The sequence below is a fragment of the Schistocerca gregaria genome, chromosome 6 (assembly GCF_023897955.1).
Source record: "Schistocerca gregaria isolate iqSchGreg1 chromosome 6, iqSchGreg1.2, whole genome shotgun sequence".
NCBI classification, from domain to species: Eukaryota; Metazoa; Arthropoda; class Insecta; order Orthoptera; family Acrididae; genus Schistocerca; species Schistocerca gregaria.
The window spans coordinates 306,575,196-306,597,763 of NC_064925.1; the positions used below are offsets into that span (position 1 = coordinate 306,575,196).

The window sequence follows — 22,568 nt, forward strand, 5'->3', positions numbered from 1 at the left end:
CTTGAGGACGAAGTAAAGTGGGAGTTACAGCTATCAGAAGAAAATACCGTTAGCTGTAAACAAACTAGTCGGGGGGGGGGCAGTTTCTGAGCTAAGATTGTGTTAACAATAACAAATGACAAATTTTAAGATTGTCCCATCTCATTAGTGCCATCTAGTAGTCCATTCAAAAAAACCTGTAACAGTGAGACGAAACCTTAAAAAGTGTATAGCATCCACGAAAATCTTGATTGGCGATCACCATCTTTACATCGTCGGGGCTCAGAAAACGTGAAATTAAATAATAAACGTTTGATGTAGCGCAAGCTCCAGCCATGTGGCTTTCAAGCGAAAAATGGACTCCAGACGGTGTTACCGGTATCCTGCAATACGCTATCCAGTAAATTACATAATACTAAATTACCGCTTTAAAACGCAGTCTGTGCGTATCGAAGTTTCATAGTACATCTCACTCACTTTACGTCTTTTTGCATTTAGAGCTGCGGCTTTGAACATAAAACAAGAAAATGTTCGTAATTTCCATCGGTATCCAACGTAGGTATCGCCCACTTGTTCTTACAGAATTTACTCCACATTGTTTCCAGGAAAGCTGACAACATACTGATTGAACACTATCACCGTGTAGGCACGAGCTACTATTAACATCCGCTCGTGCACTCCAAATATTGTTCTACCAGACAGTTATGTAAACATTCGGCTACCGAAGTAGGCCTTGGAGCCTTACACAAGACGAGTCGGTCGATCGTCTAGATTAAGCAAAATGTGTCGGCAATCCGAAGATAGGGTTGAACCGTCGAAGTGCAGCACTACAGTCGTTACGCGTCCCACTAGCAGTGGCAGCAGCGTGTAGGCTGGCGACATGGCAGCGTCAACTGTCAACGTTGACGCACAAAACACGCCGACTGTGAGGCGGTTGACATATGCCTCCATGCTTTTTACGTTAGGTTTGAACTTACGATGAACAAAAGTCCACTCGGCAATTGGTTGTGTGGTGCAATGTACCTACAGCAGACGCCACTGGAAAGCCCTATCAGATATTTCGTCATTACTCTAGCGCTGATGAGACAATAGGTACGGTAGAGCACCGATGGTGTCCACTTCTCTTTGCCAATACTCCGTCTTACATGATTAACTCGTGTAGTTCTTTTTTCAAACCTCATTGGACATAAGCTTTCTCTGGCACGCCAGTCGTGCTAATGTGGTCCTGTCGTCCCTATGCACCGTGAAAATGTATGAAGTTCTTTGGTGTTCTGTAATGAAACGTAGGCTCGGGAAACCGCTAAAAAGTGTCAAACACTGCTTAATGTTGCCCAGAATATTTACAAGAAAATCAGTCGCCACCGATACGGCGCATTTCGGGGTTTTTAGTTGCGTTAGGCGGGAAGGGGACATAACGTCATCAGCGGGAAGGTTTATTACTCCAATCCTGAAACCGGGAAGAGAGACTAACATTTTGGCTAATTATCGACCAATGCCTCCAACAAAAAAATGATTCTAAAGGATGGCCAACCGACGTGCCTGGAAGCCCTCGTAATTTCAAAATGGCTTTCGGGCATTCCTGTCCACCACAGACCAGCTGAATCTTCTGGAAGCTGCACTGTGCAAGATTTTCGCGTATCGCCAACACGTGACCGCTGTGTTCTTTGACATGCAGAAGGCCTAAATCACCACCTAGCGCCTTAACTTGTCTCCTCTGCGTAAGTAGAGCTTACGAGGGCGTTAACCATTTTATCCAGAACTTCCTGCCCCTCATACTTTGTCAGGTCCGGATAGATTCAGTACATACAGAGAACTGGGGTTCCCACAGGGAATGCTTGATGGTCAGTCATCGTCGTCACCTTAGTGGGAGCTACTGTATGATGATGACTTCTGCAAGTATTACAGCTGTACACCATTGCTCACCGTAGAGTGCTAACCTGTTTCCAGACACGCACTTTACTATTAGATTACGAGCCTAAAATTCTCATTAATTGGATATATCTAATTAAAAATGCGGATTTTCGCGCCAAATTTTCTTGTATTCAAAGTTCACTGCCAGACTACTTGAAAGCGTTGTCGTCGTTCTGTTTCCATACCCATGGGCCTTGCGCTTCTTACATTTCGGTGTTAACGTGGTGTTCAGTTAACATTGTAGAGCTGGTTGTGTGTTCAGCGAACCGTCATGTCTTCAGATTCGGCGCTCACTAGAAAGAGAACATTAGCTTTGAGAGTCTGTTCTGCGCGCAAACCCTACCTTTGTCATGATTCTTTCAGTTATATTAACGATGGAGTGGTCGAAGACACACAAAATGCTTCGGAAGAAATTGCCGAACCACTTAAAGGTCTAACAGGGGCTTTCGGCAGGCGGAAACTGAGCGAAAAGGCACGGGCTTTTATATTTCTCTTTTTAAGAAAGAAAAAAATAATTTGCTGCGTGGTCTATTTCGAATGTAATGCCAAACAAAAAACGGTTTTGGTAGCTGGAGTCGGATGTCTTTGTGACTCCTGTCACTGAGTTTGGTGGTCACACTTCCATAGAAACTTTCACCCAATAACACACATTTCTTTATTCCTAACCAAGACATTAACATTCAGTTTTCATAGATTTAGCTCTAAAAATATTGTAATGCAACGGAGTGTTTTTATTAAAAAATTGCGTACGATATTTCAGCCATTTAGGAACTGAGTTTCAAAAAACACAAACTCGTTTTTTCATATCTAACCTAGAAGCTAAATATAAAATTTTCATTGATTTAGTGTTTAAAAATGCTGTCATTATGAAATATTTTCATAGAACTTTTCCTCCCCCATTTCACACCCTGGGAGGTTGAATTAAAAAAACACCATCTATTTATTCTAACCGACAAGTCAAATACCGATATTCGTAGAAGTAGCTTTTAAAAAAAGCTTTTGTAGTTCAACAATTTATTTAAAAAAATTAACCCACTGTTCAACTAAGTAGGGATTGAATTTCCAGAAATGTTGTGCCTTAACAGCGACATACTTTCAAAAAGAAGCTACTATCCCCTGTTTAACCCCCTTAGGTGTGGAATTTAGAGAAAAAAAGATGCCCATAGTGTAAGATAAACACTCTCTCCAAATTTGAAGTTTCTGTCCTTAGCAGTTTGTACTATGTATCGTGAGTCAGCCAAGACATTTCTTTATATGATAGAGATTAATCTACCACATTGGCATTACCTTCCTTGAAGCCCTTGAGTGCTTAGCGTTGTCGCTGTGCACATAAGGAATAATAAGAGATATAACAGATACCGAAATCCGAAGCATTTAATAACGTAGCTGGAACAATATTGTAAATGCCCGAACTTTCTACTGGTTATGTTGTTCTTACGTAATTAGTGACTTGGTTCAAATATTACCTCTAAATTGCAATGAAGCATCCATGCGCTTGATTTTCTGTCCTTAGTTCCGGTATAAACGAGATTCAAAAATTCTGCCTTCAGTTTTCGCTGACAATCTTGTAACATCGTCTGCAGAGAGTGAAAATTGCAGAAAAAAGCAAACTCTTTAAGTGTCTTATACAGACAACACAGAGTAAATATAAAATATGCTAGAAATTTATCGCACGTTGGAAAAATTTAAGTTGTCCACAATTGCAAAACTACGAAACGTAGTGAAGAAATAACGACCATATTGGAGACGTAAATAAATTTAGTGCAAAGAAGATAAAAATGACCAGCCAGTCGCGTGGAGATGTGTAAAATAGATCTTTCTGCTCGAGTAAATTACATCATTGTTACAGTTGTAAAGTAAGTATTTTCTTTAGCCGCCGAGTACATGGATTTCATTAATAAAGAAGAAATAGGAATCGTCGGCAACAAAGGAAAACGAGAAAAATAACCTATCACTAAAACGGATCCGTGCATAGCTGCAAGAAAATACAGGAATTGAACTGAATTGTAGGTGGTCCTGAGATAACGCAGAATATTTTACGTACATTGCCATGCATGAATGAAAACAAGGTACGCGATAGAATTTTCTAACAAGTCAACCAGAAAAAAATTCTTGGTACAAGAACTCAGAAATGATCTGAAAAAGATGAAGGTCGAGAACCACACAACTCTAAACAGAGAAGTTTCGCAAGAACATTTTGGAAGTAGATCTAGAGCAAATCCAAAAGAAAACTGCAGTAAAAAGATCGGAGATGAGTCTGATCGAATGAAACAGTATTGGAAAAACCGTAAGTTGAACTAGAAGTAGTTATTAAAGTGACTTGCAGGCGGTTGTAAAGCTGTTTCTACGTTGCAGTGTGTATAAAAACAAATAACTGTTCAGACACACTTAACTACCGATCACAGAAATATAATAATCTCTTTGGTCTAGCTATTTGCCATTGTTCACGTAACGGTAAACATATTTACGAAAAAATGAACTATTGCACATAACGTTATTATATAACTCAAAATTGGCTTTCAGCCACTTCTCTTCCCAGCCGCTGCCTATTCAGCGGGTTATATTATTGTGTGTAGTTCATAATCCAAGACGATAGTTAGTTAGTTTTGTAAATCACTGTGATGAACACGCTAAGAGACAGCTGCAGATTTGTTTCCTGTTGGCAATAGATATTTTCAGTATAATTTTCTCATTTGGTAATTTCAAGCAAAAGCGGCTAGTTAATTTTCCACTTGGTGATAAAATAACAACGCTCGGCTGCTAGAATGATAGGAGAAACTTGTCTTACCATTTACCTACGTTTCCCGCTACTAAAATTCCAAATTTCTTGTTGCTTAGTTGTTGACCAAAGGTTGAATTACTGCTACCAAATGCACATTTAGATATCAGTGGAAAAAATAAATATGTTCCAGTGTTATTTACAAGTATCGGTTTTGGTTTTCTTCTGTAGAAGTGTTTTTTGTGGCGAGAAAGTTGAATTTGCCGTAAAGCAAGCGTACACTCTGCTCTAAAGTGCATTTTGCGTCAGTAACCTTATTAGTACTTTTCATGATGCACTCACCCCATTTTGACAGCCGTCACACTCGGTATGCAAACGTGTTGCTTCTGATTTCAAGCAGTTACGCTTATTTTCAAAGTGCAGGCTGCATTCAGCGCCGCGGTTCCAATTCTGTCTGAACTCATACAGTGCTTGTGACATGTAAACGATGCAGTTTCCTCTGCGTTTAATCGAATATAATCTAAATTTGCAAAATATATTTCGCCCTCAATCAGCTTTTTGATTCACCCTCCAGATTTTAGAATGAAGCAAATAGAAGTAGAGGCTACACCTTATTCTTTACCATCAGGTGAAGATTAGGCTTCTATACACCCCCCCACCCCTTCTTTTTACGCTGGCTACTTTTATATACTTAGTAAATCGGTGGAATTAATATAACAATTTAAATGCGAGATTTACTTAAAATAGTTTCGTAGAAAAAATGTAAGAAATATTTGTAACATTAACATAAGAGTCCTGACACAATTAATCATTAAAACACACAAAAGTTGCAAACAGTGCACTGATACGCTAAAAAATCATCCCTGAAGAATTACGGTAGGCTCTCTACTACAATTAAAATATTACTTGGATAGTTTTTTCACGTTGCTCTATTGGACAGTCTTATGTAAAAAGTCATACGTGATGCATTTACAGGTGACAACAGGGAGTGGATGATGGTAAAGGAGAAAAAGGACAGATAGCAGCGTACAACAGAAGGCCAACATGACATTCGAATCCATAGACCGGTTCTGCGGTTCGCCGTTTTGGGTGAGTTATAATCTTTCCTTTGCTTAACTTAGAAATTATCAGAAATTACAGTGCCGATAATACTAGACATAAATGATTTCCCATGCATCATTCGTAACCTCGTTATCATGTCAGTACTAGACAGTAATGTATTTCCCATGAATAATTTGTTACCTTGCTATCCATATCATATTTGTCCAGCCTGTTCAGTTTAGAAGTGTGACAAGCTGCTGGGAAAAATAAAGTATGCCCTAATCAGCAGTTTTTTTGTGCATTTCATTTGTTAAAGTATTACCATATGGTAAGTTTGTTTGTTGGTACTTTAGTCAAGTGTCAGTTGGTGCTATGTACATCCTTTATAGTATTGGAACAAGTCAATAATTTACAGGAGTCAGTTTGGGATGTTTTCATCCGTTGGGCCGATAAAAATATCTATATGCGTTACTATACTATACTTTTATTTCGAAGTATGTTCGCGTTAGACTTGTGTAGCTATCCCAACTTTTGTTAGTATAATCGTATTATCTGCTGTAATACCATTTAAATATCTTCGGAAACAAAAACCTTAGGAGCAGTTTTTATTAAACGAAACCTGTACCGTGAACGTGATTCCTCGTTGTATAGCCAACATTAAATAATGGGTATGATAAATAACTATCATTTAGGAGAAGTGTGAAATTCTGAATTTTTTTCATGTAGAAACCCTCTTCGATGAGTGAATGGTAATATGGATCGCCTTCATCAGTTCAGAAGGCATTATAGAACCAGTCCACGACTGTGGAGAAGGGGCTTGAAACTCATGGCTGCTTTGAGATTATTAGAGTTACGAATAGGGTAGATGATGGGACTCATCAAGCCTGCGAAGACGGTCATGAGATACGTGTATATTTGGACATTTGTGAGTGGCGTACAAAATTCTAACGTGGATTATAAACATAACTCTTGACAGCAGTATTATCCTCGTTCAAAAACAATCGTTCCTTAATTTCATTGTGTATATACACGAAAAAGGTATGACTATTTTCCTACGTTAAAAACATGGTTCGGGTGTTATTCTGATCGATTATAACATCCAAATAGCATTTACGGTCAGTATTCTCACAAAAATCTGTTACTTTAACATAATTGAAGCATTAAAAATAATGAAGTATCAAGGTTCGGTCACGTGATCGAAAAACCACTTCTACTGGCTGAAGCTCTGGTGACGTCACAAGCTAGGAGTAAAACGAAGCTATACGTATGTTACAGTAGTGTTAAGTGATGTTAAGAGGTTTTTACGTATTTTTTCCCCATACAGTTTAGCTATTTAGTTATGGGAAACGCAGTCAAACTTTCAGATAACAATAGAAGAAATTTTGTTTGTGAACGCTGATAGTGGAAACCTTGCGAAAGTTGACGAGTTCATGCTCCACGCTATTAGAGCGGCGATATGAGCAACGGTGGAAATTCTTTTCCCTGCTGCTTGCAATATCATTAAACTCGCTCAGAACTAGAGAATGGTAGAACTTCTGCAAATGAGTTCGTATAACTGGATTGTGGACTACCAGTCATACGATCCACAGCACAGTAAAATTATTCTTGGCATTTTTTTTTTTTTTTTTTTTTTTTTTTTTTTTTTTTTTTTTTTTTTTTTTTTGTGGCTTCTTCTATAAAAGAACCTCGGTAGACACACCACTCTAGCAGGCGCTCGCTGGCGTAACGAATAGTGTATCTGCCTGCGGTTCAAAAAGTCACATGTTTGAACCCATGAAGTGTCATTTATTTTTAAAAATTTCACACGAAATACGAAAATAGCACTAGTAACAACTCATTTTAGCAGTTGTTTCGATGGTGGAATGTGTTATATACAGCTTCACATTAATCGTAATGTGAGAAATGGACAATAGAGAATAAATGCATTTACTCATTCACTTTTTTTGGAAAGCATTGCTAGTAGTGTGTATATATACGTCTACAGTACAACTACGTGTAAGACGATAAGATTTTCTATACGGAGAGAAATAAAGCAAGCTGCAAGCAAGATGCAGGGGTAACAAACGTAAGGGCTGTGTAGTTTGTGCGTCTAAACTGTCATTCTCTGAAGCAGACCTACTTTTTCTTTATGCAAAACGACGCATCTTTGAAGGTTTAAACAACAAGGGTCCTAGGTGGACAGTACATCGTTTCTAATAAAGTAAAAGGTATTTGGTTATATTTATTACAAAATATCTTTCAGAACGCGACTTGAGTGAACGATTGCAAATGTAAGCCCAAGTAAACAGCAAGGAGTACGCAGTAATACTGTTTCTGAACGGTGTAGTTAAGTTTCGTAAATTTGAATATGAAATGATTGTCGAGTCGCATGTCAAATAAGTTAATATATTCAATCGGGTCGGATTTGAAATAGCGACCTATGGATACGATCTTACAAAATGCTTCAGTTCAGTTCTCTTACACCTGAGCTACCAAATTAGGAGCCTGATATGATACGCCAATTTTCAATGAGAGTTTTATCGTTGAAAGCCTTGTAATAGTGGTCCCATTGGATTAGGGAAGGGATGATACCGGCATTTGTCAGAAGCGATTTAGGGAAGTCACTGAAAACCTAAATCAGGATGGCCGGACGCGGGTTTGTACCCTCGTCCTCTCGAATGCGAGTCCATTGTGCTAACCACTGCGCCACCTCTCGGTGTGTAACAGTGGGAAGCATATCTTGGAGGTTTATTTGTTGTTGTTGTTGTTGTTTTTGCGCCCCAAAACAAAAACAAACTAGGGTCATACGCGCCCATGTCAAAAACTTTAAATTACGAAGACAGAGATGAGTTAAACGACTACACGTCAATCCCAGTCAACAGAAGAGAGCTGGAAACAGGGACGTGCAGAAGAGTCTATAAAATACGCCATAGGGAAACGGAGGTCCAGAACTAAACATCAAATGGCCTTCGATTTATTGCTACGACGAGTAAGAAAGCAAAACGCGTTAGACAGCCCGTGCGTCGTTCGCTAAAACGGCTGATAACTCTGACGGCAAACACAAACGGGAACGAATGCGGTTAAAGAAAAGGGCATTCCGTCAGGAAATGGCGGGCAGTTAAAAGTTAAACGGTATGTGCGCAACGTGGTTGGGGAGCACCGCTAAACAAATGGCGATGGCTAAGTGCCCAATACTTAACCTAACTAAAATGACCTCCTGACGGCGAGAGGGCAGAGAGGTGGTCAGCCAAGCCGCCGGGAGAGGCTTAAGAATCTGGAGCTTGTTGCCATGAAGGGAGGACAGCGTTGATGCCAGAGCGACACCACCTGCTAGCAGATTGCAACACAGAGATAATCTGAGGGAATGTAAGAACTAGCGGGCTGAGGTACGACTACTGCAGCCTTGGCAGCAGGCTCGTTTCTTGTCGGACCGACGTGACCAGGACCCATAGGAAAATAATCAGAGGCTCCATCAAGAGTGAGCAAGCGACAGCTCTCATGGACCAGTTGTACTAAGGGATGGACGGTATACACCACACACAGGCTTTGAAGAGATCTGAAAGAGCCTGAGCAGATGACAAAATAGAAAAGCCTGTCGCCGTATGTACTGCGTGGCCTGATACAGAGCGAAGAGCTTTGCTGTAAATACTGTGCAGTGTGCTGGAAGTCGATACCGAAAAACATCGGCGCCAATGACGAAGGTCCACGCGACACCACGGTCAGTCGAACACCCGTCAGTGTAAACAATAGTACTTTCGCGAAGTTCCATGCGAATGCCGTGAAAATGAAGGTGATAGAGGGAAGCTGGAGTGATGAAGGCCAAGATGAACACGGTCTGCCGCAATAAGCCGAGGCGGTGAAGGGTTCAAACCCTCTGGGAAAGTTGCAGGTAGCGTGAAGTTAAGCTGCTGGAGCAAGAGCCAAAAGCGAACTCCAGGAGGTAACAGAGCAGAGGAACACGCCCCAAACTGACAACCAAAGGAGATACCGAAGAAAAAGGCATAGGATGGATGGCCAAGCATGATAAACGGCATGCATATCTTCTGAGGAGAAAGTCAAGGACAGCTGTAGTTCGGCATCACACACATCCATGCCTGAGGCAGGATTCGAACCTGCGACCGTAGTGGTCTCGCGGTTCCAGACTGCAGCGCCTAGAACCGCACGGCCACTTCGGCCGGCTGCACCCGAGGACGTTTCATTGAGGACACGTAGGGCACTGAGGGCGGGCATACAGTGGGCTGCCAGGTAAGACGCGTGGGAGGACCAAGCAAGTTTCCTGTCGAGCATGAGCCCCAGGAATTACGTGGTTTCAGTGAACGGAAGACAACATGCCCAAGATGTAAAGACGGTGGACGAAACCAGTTGCACCACAAGATAATCATACAAATGGTTTTGCCAGTAGAAAAACGAAAACCGTTGTCAAGATTCCATGCGTGGGGACGATCGAGACATCACTGAAGACGCCGCTCAATGAGACAAGACCGTGGAGAACTGCAGTAGACGGCAAAATGGCCAAAAAAAAGGGAGCCGGGGATTGAGACAGCAAAGAGGACGACACTCAGGACAGATCCCTGGGACACACCTTTTCCTGGACAAAGGTGTCCGACAAGGCAGAACGCACACTTACCTTGAAAACTCGGTCTTCTTAAAATTCCTGAAGGAGACAGGGCAGGCGGCCACTGAAGGCTTTCTCCAAATCGAAAAATACGGCCATAGTCTGGGATTTCCGCAGAAAACCATTCACGGCATTGGTAGACAAGTGACGAGGGCAACAGGATGGCGCGCTCGAATTTCACACTGGGCGGTGGTTAGTAAGTGACGAGACTGGAGCCATCATACCAGCCAGGCATTAATCGTACGGTCCATCACCTTGAAAACACAGCTGGCGAGAGAAATTTGGTGGTAGATACCTTATCGGGCTTAGGTAAGGATATTACAATGACTTCACGGTAGCGTTTGACAAACGCGCCCTCCATCCGGAGAGCGGTTGTACGTAGTAAACAGAAAGTGGATGGCCGCAAGAGAGAGGCGCTACAACATTTGAATGTGAACAGGGTCTGGGCCAGAGGATCGGGATGATCTAGCTCCCTCGTAAGATAGCATCGTAGCACTCACGATTCCGAGAAGAGAAAGGTATCGCTCGGGCCTTCTCTGCTCGTTTTCCATGGAGGAAGGTAATGTGACAGTGGGAGGAGCTCGAAATTTCCGTAAAATGGTGGCCCAAGGTGTTGAAGATAAATACGTCTGCTACTATCGGGCGGGAAATTGGGGAATGGATTTTGGTCCCATAAAGCTGCCGGAGGTTGGCCCACACAACGGAAGAGGGAGTGGAACTGTTAAAAGAAAAAGTGAATGAAATCCAGCTAACTTTTTTACTATCCCATGGAAAGCGACGACACTGCACGCATCTGTTTACAATGAATGCAGTTTGCCATCGTAGGATGACAGTTAAAAACGCGGAGGGCACGACTCCGTGCGTGAATTGCGTCGCGGCATGCCTCAGTCCTCCAAGGGACCGAGACACGATGTGGTAAAGAGGAAGTACGAGGAGCGTTCTGTGGCGCTAAGAATAACGTTTGTAAGATACTCCACCAATTCATCACAACTGGGGAAACGTTCGTCGAAGGTCGCCAGGGAGGAGTAAAGCCTCTAGTCGACTTGACTAAGCTACCATTTGGGTGCACACGCAGGTGGAGTTGGAGTCAGCAGACAGGTAACACACGGGGAATTGCCGCTCGAGTACGTGTCATAGGGAAAATGTCAAGCGAGGAAGGAAAGGCGGACTGCGACAGCTTGAAGACGGGTAGTCAGGGAGATGGGTTGACTATGAATTCCACCCAGTTTGAGCAGCATGACTCTCATGCCGATCTCGAGGGGAGGTCAAAACGGACTGACGAAAAAAAGCGGCTGTGAGGATGCCATTTTGTTTCCTGAGGCAGAGAACAAGTCAGGTGGACGCTGCGATTCTAAAAGCAGCTGTATATCCTCTTTGTTGGATCGAAGGCCGCAAACGTTCAATTGGAGGAGAGTCATGAGGAGGAAAAATGAAGTTTTCTCACCTCGGTGGCTGCCTTGTACCAGCATGCGAAGACTCGTTGCTACAGGACACAGAGGCATTTTTTTGAATTTTTTGAACAGCATTAACTTTTAATTAATACAACTGGACCAAAGCATTATTTACAATTTATTTCAAATTTTTCTACTATTGTAAACATAATGACGTAGCACTGTTCCAAATATTCGGTGGTAAGATTGGGTCTTCGATCACTCAAAACACTTTTATAAGCAGAAAAGGACCTTTCTGCATAAACTGATGTAACTGGGCAGTGTTTGAATTTGGGTGCTATGTTGGCGCTTAAGTGTTTCTGGTGGGGTTCACCCGTCCCATTAATAAAACTATCCACTTGGCAGAAAGGTTCAAAGCCTGGGTTATTGTTTCAAATATTTTCATACTTTTAAGTTTTCTTGGCAACAAGGAGTTTACTAAAACAGTTTTATTCATTAACTGAATAGGTTCATTCGACGCCAAATCTTGAGTTCCAAGCTTTTTAATACTTGTAGGTATATGGAAAAATGAGAGAGCTGATCACATCAGTGTCTCTCGTAATACCGGAATCAGTAAAAGCTTCCATGCGGTGGCAAACTGCCATAGAAGTCGTTTACTACTCTTCTATTGGTCTCGAAACATTAATTGAAAAAAAAAAAATCAGCTTTGACCTACGTACCCCAACGAGACCCACTGGTTCGGGAGGTAAAGACACATTTGGTAGTTTTTCTTTGTAGGTTTAATGTGAGCAGGAGTCTTTCGAAACACTTTCTTTGTGGATGAAACCAGATTATTTACATTCACAAACGTGGAACTTACTTCTTCACTAAGGCGATGCACTCCATGAGCAGAGCACATCACGTGGATCAAATTTCGATAAAAACGCGGAGGGCTTTTCTTGCTTTGATCATATAGAGAAGGGCATCTGAAATAAACACAAACGCCCTTTCTTGCAGAAGATTCTGGAAATATTTTTCTAACACCTTCATTAACAAATCTGGCTATAGTAGAATGATTTACTTCTTTGCAAGCCGCTAAATAGGAAGTAGGAGGCTCTTCCTTTAAAGCGCAGTGTAACTGCCACAAGTGTCTATAGTTTCTTCAGCTGAAATCCAGATAATGCTGTCCTTGAATGCGTTGCGTATTTCTTCCAGAACGCGTACGTAAATTGTCGGTATGTTATTTTTACGCATTGTTGATTCATCTGGTATATTTTGCTTGTAACAATATTTCCGCAGGCAGCCTTTGAGGATAGGGTTTGTAAGTTTGTGAAGAGGAATATTGCTAGCAATGAATACTTCACATAGCTCCATGTTAAACCGACGTTTTTTGTTTCTTTGTCCAAATCTTTGCTGCTGCAACTTGCTGTTGTCAGAAGTTGTCGTCGTGGCCCTTTCCTCTGCATTCCTGCGATATGAAGACTTGTCTTGATATGCTGGTCTATTTGAAACACTCTTTGCACGAAACGGTTTTTCTCGCAAACTCGACAGTATAAAAAAATTCTGTCATATGTAAATGTTCCAGGATGATCAGCTATCCACGAAAAGGCGTTTCTTTTTTCGGGCGACATGGCGCACAGCACGTCACACACTACAGCGGTAGACACGTTAACTGTGTACAAGTAAATAGAAAGATAAACTGAAACAATGGACGTGCTACAAAAAGCTTGCTTAGTTTAATTTAGTTGCCGACGCTTACGGTATGACATCGCTTCAGATTAACCGGGGGCGCGGGTGCAGTAGCATTGACTCTTGCCTACATTTTTCTGTCCCTCATCCGTAATGTCTGTAATGATTTCGCTAGGCAGTGGCCTCTCGATTAGCGATTGAACGCAGTTATAGGTCGCGGTCAATCTGACACACATCAGAACCACAGCGGGCTAGAGACCGCCCACCTAATTTTTTTTTAAATATTGTAAACATGGAGCGAAAATATGCATCGCCGTTAGTTTCTAGTTAAAATATGTAATAACCGGTGAAAAGGAGCCAAAGATGCAAATGCATGTAATTCGGTGCCTGTTTTACGACAGTAGGAGTAGCGAGCTAGCCAGTGACGTCAAGGTATACGTTACTTGAATGGAGCATTTTAGCGGGCTTTCAAATTATTTGAATTTCTTTTCGGTTTTTATACAAGAGTACTAAAATTAGCGGTAAAAACTATATTAGGAGCCTAAAATGACATAATTAATAATTTAAGACGATTTTAAGAAAACTATTATTATCCCTATTATCGAGAATTTTCGGTGGCTTCAGTGTGTTACGCGTAAAATATTCCATAAAAGAGTATAAGCTACATGTGTGTGTTCTGTAAATTCCCACAGCAATATCTCCATAGAAAATCATTTCATTAGTATTGTCGAGCATGTACTCAAGTTATTACTATGTTATAAACACTTCCTATGTTCATTGACCTGTGTCTTCTATGTCAGGATTCCAAATTTTACAATCATGAGGTAAAGCCTCGAGAATTAAACTTCAGTACTGCAATATTTTGTTTACCGCGTATTATAACTGTCGTATGGGATTCCATTGAGATTCCAGCTTAGACAATTGCTAACCGTTCATCATCCGATTATTCTTCTTCTCAGTAACTTTAATTTGATATACATTTATGACGGGTTACAGAACATTGGAAAAATATTTTAAAAAATCTTCGACTTGAAGTTTTTGACACTTCGTACATATTCAGTGGCGCGCATATATAGTGGAATTATAACTGATGATGGTCGAAGTAGAGAGGATATAAAATTTAGACTGGCAATGGCAAGGAAAGCAAGAAGACAAATCTGTTAACATCGAGTATAGATTTAAGCGTCATGAAGTCATTTTTGAAAGTATTTCTATGGAGTGTAGCCATGTATGGAAGTGAAACACGATGACTAGTTTGGACAAGAAGAGAATAGAAGCTTTCGAAATGTGGTGCTACTGGAGCATGCTGAAGATTAGATGGGTAGATCATATAACTAATGAGGAGGTATTTGATAGGAATGGGGAGAAGTTTGTGGCACAACTTGACTAGAAGAAGAGATCGGTTGGTAGGACATGTTCTGAGGCATCAAGGGATCACCAATTTGGTATTGGAGGGCAGTGTGGAGGGTAAAAATCGTAGAGGGAGACCAAGAGATGAATATACTAAGCAGATTCAGGAGGAGGTAGGTTGCAGTAGGTACTGGGAGGTGAAGCAGCTTGCACAGGATAGAGTAGCATTGACAACAACAACAACAACAACAACACCAACACCAAGTGATAAGTTTTATTCTTTGACACTCAGCACATATGCAAAGCGGCTCATTCATAATCAAACCAAGTGATAATTCAAGAGCAAAACGCTGAAAAATTTCTAAACTATAGACTTAACAACAATTGCAAACAATTTACTAGGAGTGTCTTCGCGTGCAAGTAAGTGAAATCCATGAAATAAGGTTTCAAATAAATATTTTCATATTTTTCTTACAAAACAAAATGTTGAAACAAAACTATCAAAATTGCAACAATAGAGAAAAAAACTTAAATGTATTGTAATCAAAATAAGTTTAAGAGATTTCATTTAGTGAAATGAGGTGAAACTGATATTTGTTTTAATCAAGCACAAATTTACATTACATGTTTCACATGAAACAAATGTGTAGCCTTTACACTCCGGATTTTTCATGTTTTTCTCATTCCAAATCGGCTATTGGTTTACTGGATCCAGTTGTACATCTTCTAATGGTAGTGAAGATCATTTAACTTTCATTCTCTTGCTCTCTGTTGGGTCCAAGCTGCATGGTCTTCCATGCTTTCTTGGCCCCTGGCCTACCTCTTTTGATTTATGGGTGTGTCTATTGGTGCTCTTTCAAGAAGCTTTCTTCAGTACAGTAACCATTAATTTATTACCATTGCATGAAGCAGGTGAAAAAATAGACGAAGGTACCATCTCTTTGATCTTATCTTGATGTGGCGTCTTCTTGTATTGCTGTCAAGCAAATAAACGTTTCCCACGTGGGAAATGTATAGAGACTACTGCTATATAAGGCACCATTTTGTGCTCCTTTTACTTCAATCAAATCTTCTCACTTCTTATTTTGGAAGTTCTCCTACAAAAGTGGAGAGGAAACCAGCATTGTTGTACAAAACAGTAGAAATGTCAACTGACTAAAAATTTGTTGTGAATTCTTCTGAATAACTGTGTGATTCCTTTTAGAGTTCTTTTCGTCACTGAACTTGCAGTTAGGAATTCTATTGCATTGAATTGTACCAATACACAGAGCTCCTTTCTGGAACAAATACACCACTAAATCTAGAGAAGTATAATATTAGTCAAAATGTAACCTGTAATTCTGGTGTCTTGGCACTTCTCTTGACAGCCAAATAACATCATTTCCATTAGCTCCAATATCAGGTTCCTCATCAGCTTGAAATTTAAGGTCATTTTGCTGTCTGCTGGAAATTTTCAATGTGTGAGCAAACGCAAAGTCACCACAAAGCATAGTGTGTTTGGAATCCCATTTGTGTGGTTTATCTTACATATATATTTTTGTGTGCTGTCTTGCCTTGATCGCTCAATTCTGTTCATCAATTGAAAGACGTTCACCCATGGGTACTGAAAGACATCTTTGGTTCAAGTAGTCTAATATTGGCCTTACTTTGTGTAGTTTGTCACTTTCAGGACCTTGGGGAGTCTGCTTTTCAATGACAACCTGAAGCGATCAAAGTACTATGCAATCTCTTGAAGTACTTGTGTAACATAGTCTGTTTTACTTACTCAATTCCAAATACATCATTCCATAGATCATGGATGTTGGCTGGTGGAGTCAAAGCATTGATGATGCATATGCTATAAAAATAATTATAGATGTCGTAATTTGTACAATCAATTGGCTTGTTTGGATTTTGTTGAATAGCATATAAATTTGTTTCATCCACAATTTTTGATATAATTTCATCAGTGATGAAATACTTAAAAAAATTGGTATTGTGTAGATAGCTCTAGAACTGATAGCTCCAATTTGTTCTTTCTGTGAATGGGAACTTGTCAGGAGAGGAAGGAAAACATTGCTTTTCCATAAACCTGTTGTTTTTTTAATATTTCTTCTTTTGGCAATAGGAATTTTAGTTCAAATTTCCAGAAGAGATGGAGAATTTCCTTTGAACATATCATGTAGCTGTATTGGATATATTTGAAATTGGTTCTGTTTGGATATCAGTTCCAGGGTCACTATGGCTATCTGGAGATAAAGTTCTTGGACATTAATTGATGGATCTTAGTCAGAAACATCAAATTCCAGCTCATCTTCACTCTCGGAAGGGCAAACCATCGCCATGAATGCATCTGATGTCAAAACCTTAAGTTTTCCATTACCCCAATACAAAGAGGAATCCATCACAGTAATTTCTTTTCAACAACTGTACAGGAAACTGAAACAAAAAACATGTAATTGGAATTTGTATAATGTAAGAGTTGAGAACAAACTAAAACCATGTCGCATACTTTCGCAGGTGTGCAAACAGAATATTACTTACTTGTTAATTAGCAGAAACATACATGAATACAGACACATTCACCACTGTTACTGAATCACGAATATAAATATTATTTTCATTTTTGCCACGTGTACAGACACTTTAAAGATGGCAATTCATGCCAAACTGAAGTTTCTGCGTCCACAGGGAATGTCGTCAAAGTTGACAGTGGTATGGACTAGTGGCAAATTCTTGCGCTTGTGTAAAGGGGTCTTCATGGTTAAACTGGCAAAGACACTGAGAAAATTTAGTTTCGTTCCATGTTGCAGATATGAAAAGCTGTGTAGTGAATGGTTAATACTGTATTTGTCATAAACTGATATTGTTACCAAAACATTGGAGGTTTCCTTTTGTAACTTACACAAACCACGTTCTTGAACTTAGTAGCCTCATATCTTAAAGGGAACTTGCAGTGCTTACAGAGTAACAGATCCTGAAAATAAAACAATATCAGCAAGGTTAATTTGAAGTTCGCTATTTAGTGTTAAGATGAACATTGCATCAGTAAAAATGCAGCTCATAGTGAACGCTGTTCTCGGGCACAGAATGAGTAAGTTGCTGTTCGTAACCAGCTGGAAATGTGAAACCTGTCAAGCAAGTGGAATCTGCTCTGAATGGGTGTGTTAGGCAGAATGCTGAGAAATATTCTAGAGATATCAAATGTATTGCAGGTACTATCCTCCCAAACAGTATAATGTGAGTAGCTTGTCATTGGTGGTTGCTTAGGTCCATTACAGAGGAGGCAGGGACCAGGGAGAACTCAAAAGTATTACACCCATAACTCTTACCAACCAGTTGGATGTTCAGTCTTCCACTGAAACTGAACCTGCAGCCAGAATGGACAATTGATCTGTTGAGAAACCTTGCGTGATCTGTGTCAAGGGGAGGCAAATTCAAAAGTATTGGGATGTGTTAATCAGCAGCAGTTCAGAAGTACTGCAAATAATTTTACCCTTTAGGTAAATAACAGCAAGAGATGGGAGGGATCACCATGTGCTTTCTGTGTGTATGTCTGGAGGTCTCACTTAACATGTTGAAGAGGCTATTCTGGAAGTCATTTGAGGAAAGAAGGTGCTTCCAAATGCAGAATGTGGTGCATGTTGGAATGAATGATGTCACTGTGGATCTGAGGTTACACTTAGACCAGTTCAGCAACTGGCAGAAAGGCTTGAAAAGATCAGCATTGCTCGTGTAGTTTCAGCAAAGAGGATTGAGAAGACCAGTTTTACTCATAGGGTTTCAAAGAAGTTCACAACCTGTCACATTGTTGCCAGAACTGCTCAGGGACCTCTGGTTCTGAGCTTAGTAGGCTTCAACCATACACTTCCAAAGGCTCTGTGACAAGTTGAGCAAGAACCTCCTGCACACACGCCATAGGGTGGAGAATTTTAGGGTCCCCCTAAGTGGGTCAGAGATGCACTACATGCTGGAGGCCACTACCTAGGTGGCTGGCTGTGTATGGAGTGCAGGCAGTGTTTCCTGAGTTAACAGAATCACCATCCACATAGAACAGATACATCAAGACCTCGTCCATGATAGAAATATTAGTTGCATGTTTCCTGGGTCATAATTATGACCGTATGCTGTGTGGAATGAGTCCGTTTCACAGTTACAGAACATCTCAGTAGGAAATAAAGATCTTAAACATTCTGAAAGTTAGGATAATGTCATCACTTTTGTATCAGCAGTATGGTAACTGTGGTTTGTTATGCTGAAGTGTTGGGAAATGTAGTATTAGTGCATAAAAATGGTACCAGAAAATTACTTGTTGACATTTTCTGAAATCTTCCAAAAGTCTTTAAATCAAGTTACTAGATCCTAAATTGGTATGTAACTAAAACATTATGGTACGAAAGACAACCCGTTCTACACATTGAATAACAGAACAGATATATTCACAATATACTAAGATACTATGATGCCACAGGAAGTTAACTAAATTTAAAATGGAGGAAATGGTAGGCACAAAGGATCAGATTTAACAGATGATTTTTCTGAAACTGGTGAATTTGCTGCTGATACAAATCAATGGATAAAAAGCTGCAACACTCTCCTACCAGACACAGAAAGGCTGCAGAAACTCATATTATGAGATCAAAATAAAAAAGTAACAAGCACCTAAAGATAACTGTGAACACTCCAAATGAAACTGTGTGTGTAATTTGTTGATGCCCAGATGGATATGACATGGATAAATTGACAAAAAATGTTATGCCTGCCTTGCATTTCAGTTTGCTCTCATTTTGTGGAACAGTGAACTATGTTTCTGGAATTGTGTGTGTGTGTGTGTGTGTGTGTGTGTGTGTGTGTGTGTGTGTGTGTGTGTGTGTGTGTGTAAGTATAATAAATAATGTTACACGAAAATTGTGTACTTTGTAGTCAGCAACACTAAGTAGTTGGTAAGAAAATCATTGATTGTTTTTCTTTCTCTTTAGGATACCAACTTAACATGGCACACAGAGGATCCTGATTTGACAGATTGCTTCCAAAGGACTGTTCTTGTTTGGGTACCTTGTGTTTTTCTCTGGACTTTTTCTGCTTTGGAGACCTACTACCTGTTAAGCAGCAAGACAAGGAATGTTCCGTGGAACTGGCTCAATGCAACAAAACTAGTATGTAAACTGTACAAGACAATAATGCAGTTTTGTCATGTGCATATGTGCAGCATAGTGTACAGTGTAATGTTGTTTTTTTTTAAATTTTTTCAGGTCATTACATTAATTTTGGTTGTACTGACTGTCGCAGATCTGGGGAATGCATTTCATCTGATTTCACTGAACGAGGATGTGCATCCAGTAGACATATTCGTTCCCATAATCAAAATTATGACATTTGTAAGTACAAACATAACTGTAATAGTAGTAACAATCGTAATAATTCATGTTCATGCATAAGTTTTAGCAAAGCTGTTGATTTAATGTAGCCTTTAATGATATAGGTAGCTACTGTATTAGTTTCTGCTCTAGTGGCAAAATTTCAGATGTTTTCATGGGACACTCTGAACTATAACAACAAGACAAACCACAACATGAAGAGCTAATATGAGGGACAGGGGGGGGGGGGGGGGGTGGAGAATGTACAACTATATGCTCATTCATTGTGAACTTGAGATTATTGTAGAGGATTATGTAAATGACAGGATAAACATCAGCTGAGAAAGAGCTGAAAGAAAAGAACTTGGTGGAGACTTCCAGAGAAATGTCCCAGACAGAAACAATGGGGAAAAAGCTTAACAACCATAAACACCTTTCAGTAATAATACACTGTACACTTGAACAGTTTTCTTAGATGATAAAATGTACATACCTAATTTGTAATTCTTCTTACTGAGGAAAATTGCTTGGGAACAGAAGCTTCCTTCCCAAGTAAATATGACAAAATTACTTTGTGTGAGACTATTCGCAATACAAGAACATAATTTATTATAATTTTTTATTTCAGTTAGTGCCATTAGCACTCAGTTCTACAAATGATGTGCAAGTCAGTTGCTGTGAAAGATGAGAACAGCTTACTAATTTTTATTCTTTTCATATTTTTTTTGCAGTGCCTAGCTGGTGCTCTCCTCTTCTACAACCGTAAAAGAGGCATGCGAACATCAGGATTGCTGTTCCTGTTCTGGTTACTCCTTGCAATTTGTGGTGCAGTGCAGTACCGTGCACAGATAGCATTAACTTATGAAAACACAGTAAGTTAAAACACATACCAGAAAAGTGTGTGAGATATGAAAGTTGTTTGCTTATTGCTGAGACTCTATCACGTATTTGAACTGGCAACTGTGGTAGTTTTAGGCGTTCAATAATTGAGTAAAGGAAGGAGTGATAAAAGCTTCTATGATAATGGGGTTAGAATGTCACTTTGGAGAATTACTGAAGGGGCACTACAGATGCCCTATTGTGAAATAAAACCCAATTGATTTTGACCATATGTATTTTTTTCTAATGACTGATGATACCTGCCAACTGGTTTTTCAGGGAAGTTGCAATTACAGTTTTATCTGTAACCACCACCATTTCTGTATAAATGTAAACCAGAGGAATGGCATATATTAATAGGGGTAGTGAGAGTTCTATTTATCACTCGAAATGGAATAATAAATTATTTAATTTTCTGTTTGCTTGAAGGAGCATACCTGCAAACCTGGTACATACTGAATGAAATCCCCATGCCACAAAGCCGCAGTACTCTATTAGAGAAACGAAAACAAAATGGTGTATCTCATTGATAAAGTGTAGCGTCATGCAGTAATTTATTTTCTGAATTCGAAGGGTAACAATGATGCAGGAGTCAGCGTTGAGTTGGTGGAGGTGTCATATGAAAATGGTTAGGCAGCGCACACACTTTGTCTGGTCAAACACATCTCAGTGACAAAGAACCAAGTGGTAGACTAATCCTCTGTGAAGAACCGGTAACTGCAAGAGAAGTGGTGTCCCTGATGTTTGAAGACTGGTGGAGCATAATCTACATGATAGTGGAAAAATTGAAAATGGGTTGTGGATCTGATTCAGTATTTGCATATCTTGAACATTATAAAATTTGAAGCTCTCTGTGTTCCACTGCTGTTCCCAACAATTCAAAATCCCACTGAACTAAGGCTGTAATGGAAATGTTGCGGCTCTGTCGGACCAGTCCAACTACCTTCTTTAGGCCCTAATCACTCTGGAAGAGCTGTCATGTCCTGGTACAAGAGAGGGAGAAAGGGATTACAGGTCATTCTGCAATTCCTGAGTGGTTAATAGCAAATGCAGAAGACAAATTTTCCAGTGATGGCAGTTAATTTTTTGAATCAGCGTCAAACGCCAACCACAAGGTACCTATATGAGGCACAGCTTTGTCTCTCGATATACGGATACTTTTGACAGGAGACTCTAGGAACTCAAGGGTCTGAATAACGCTATTCTATAGCATTCAGACTACACTACTACACTGAAGGGAACTTTTAATAGTAGAGAGAGAGAGAGAGAGAGAGAGAGAGAGAGAGAGAGAGAGAGAGAGAGAGAGAGAGAGAGAGAGAGAGAAAGGCAGGCCAATGATTGAACCGTTGGCACAACAGAATTGTGTGTCAGTGTTCGTGGGAGAGAGCTAATAGAGGTAGTAGTCAGTAGCAGCTTTGTAAAGTCAAACACTGGGAGTAGCACTCGGAGAGAGAAGATAGACCAAAAACATAGTTTACCCAAGACTGGTAATGAGATGAAAAGTAGTTGGCATCCCAGCGATCTTGCTGAGAATTCTTCTGAATATGAAGATTAGAGTTCTTAAAAGGTTGTCACAGCACTCTATTTCTCTCTCTGCAGTCAGCCCGCAAATCCCCCCCCTCCCCCCCACCCCTCCCCACCAGCACCTTAAAGCATCAGCCAACCTGACGTGGGGCTCTGCACCTCCATACTGCCTCAGA

General features: G+C 40.2%; 1 protein-coding gene across 4 annotated transcripts in view; it reads left to right on the forward strand.

The window, feature by feature from the left end:
- Positions 1–22,568, forward strand: part of LOC126277931 (multidrug resistance-associated protein 1) — a 342,566-nt gene that overhangs the window by 155,900 nt on the left and 164,098 nt on the right. For all 4 annotated transcript variants that reach the window (XM_049977512.1, XM_049977511.1, XM_049977509.1 and 1 more), the window contains exons 3-6: positions 5,585–5,698; positions 19,612–19,788; positions 19,885–20,010; positions 20,721–20,861. In XM_049977512.1, the coding sequence (XP_049833469.1) occupies positions 5,654–5,698; positions 19,612–19,788; positions 19,885–20,010; positions 20,721–20,861 (489 nt within the window). In that variant the 5' untranslated portion in view covers positions 5,585–5,653. The remainder of the gene's footprint in view (positions 1–5,584; positions 5,699–19,611; positions 19,789–19,884; positions 20,011–20,720; positions 20,862–22,568) is intronic.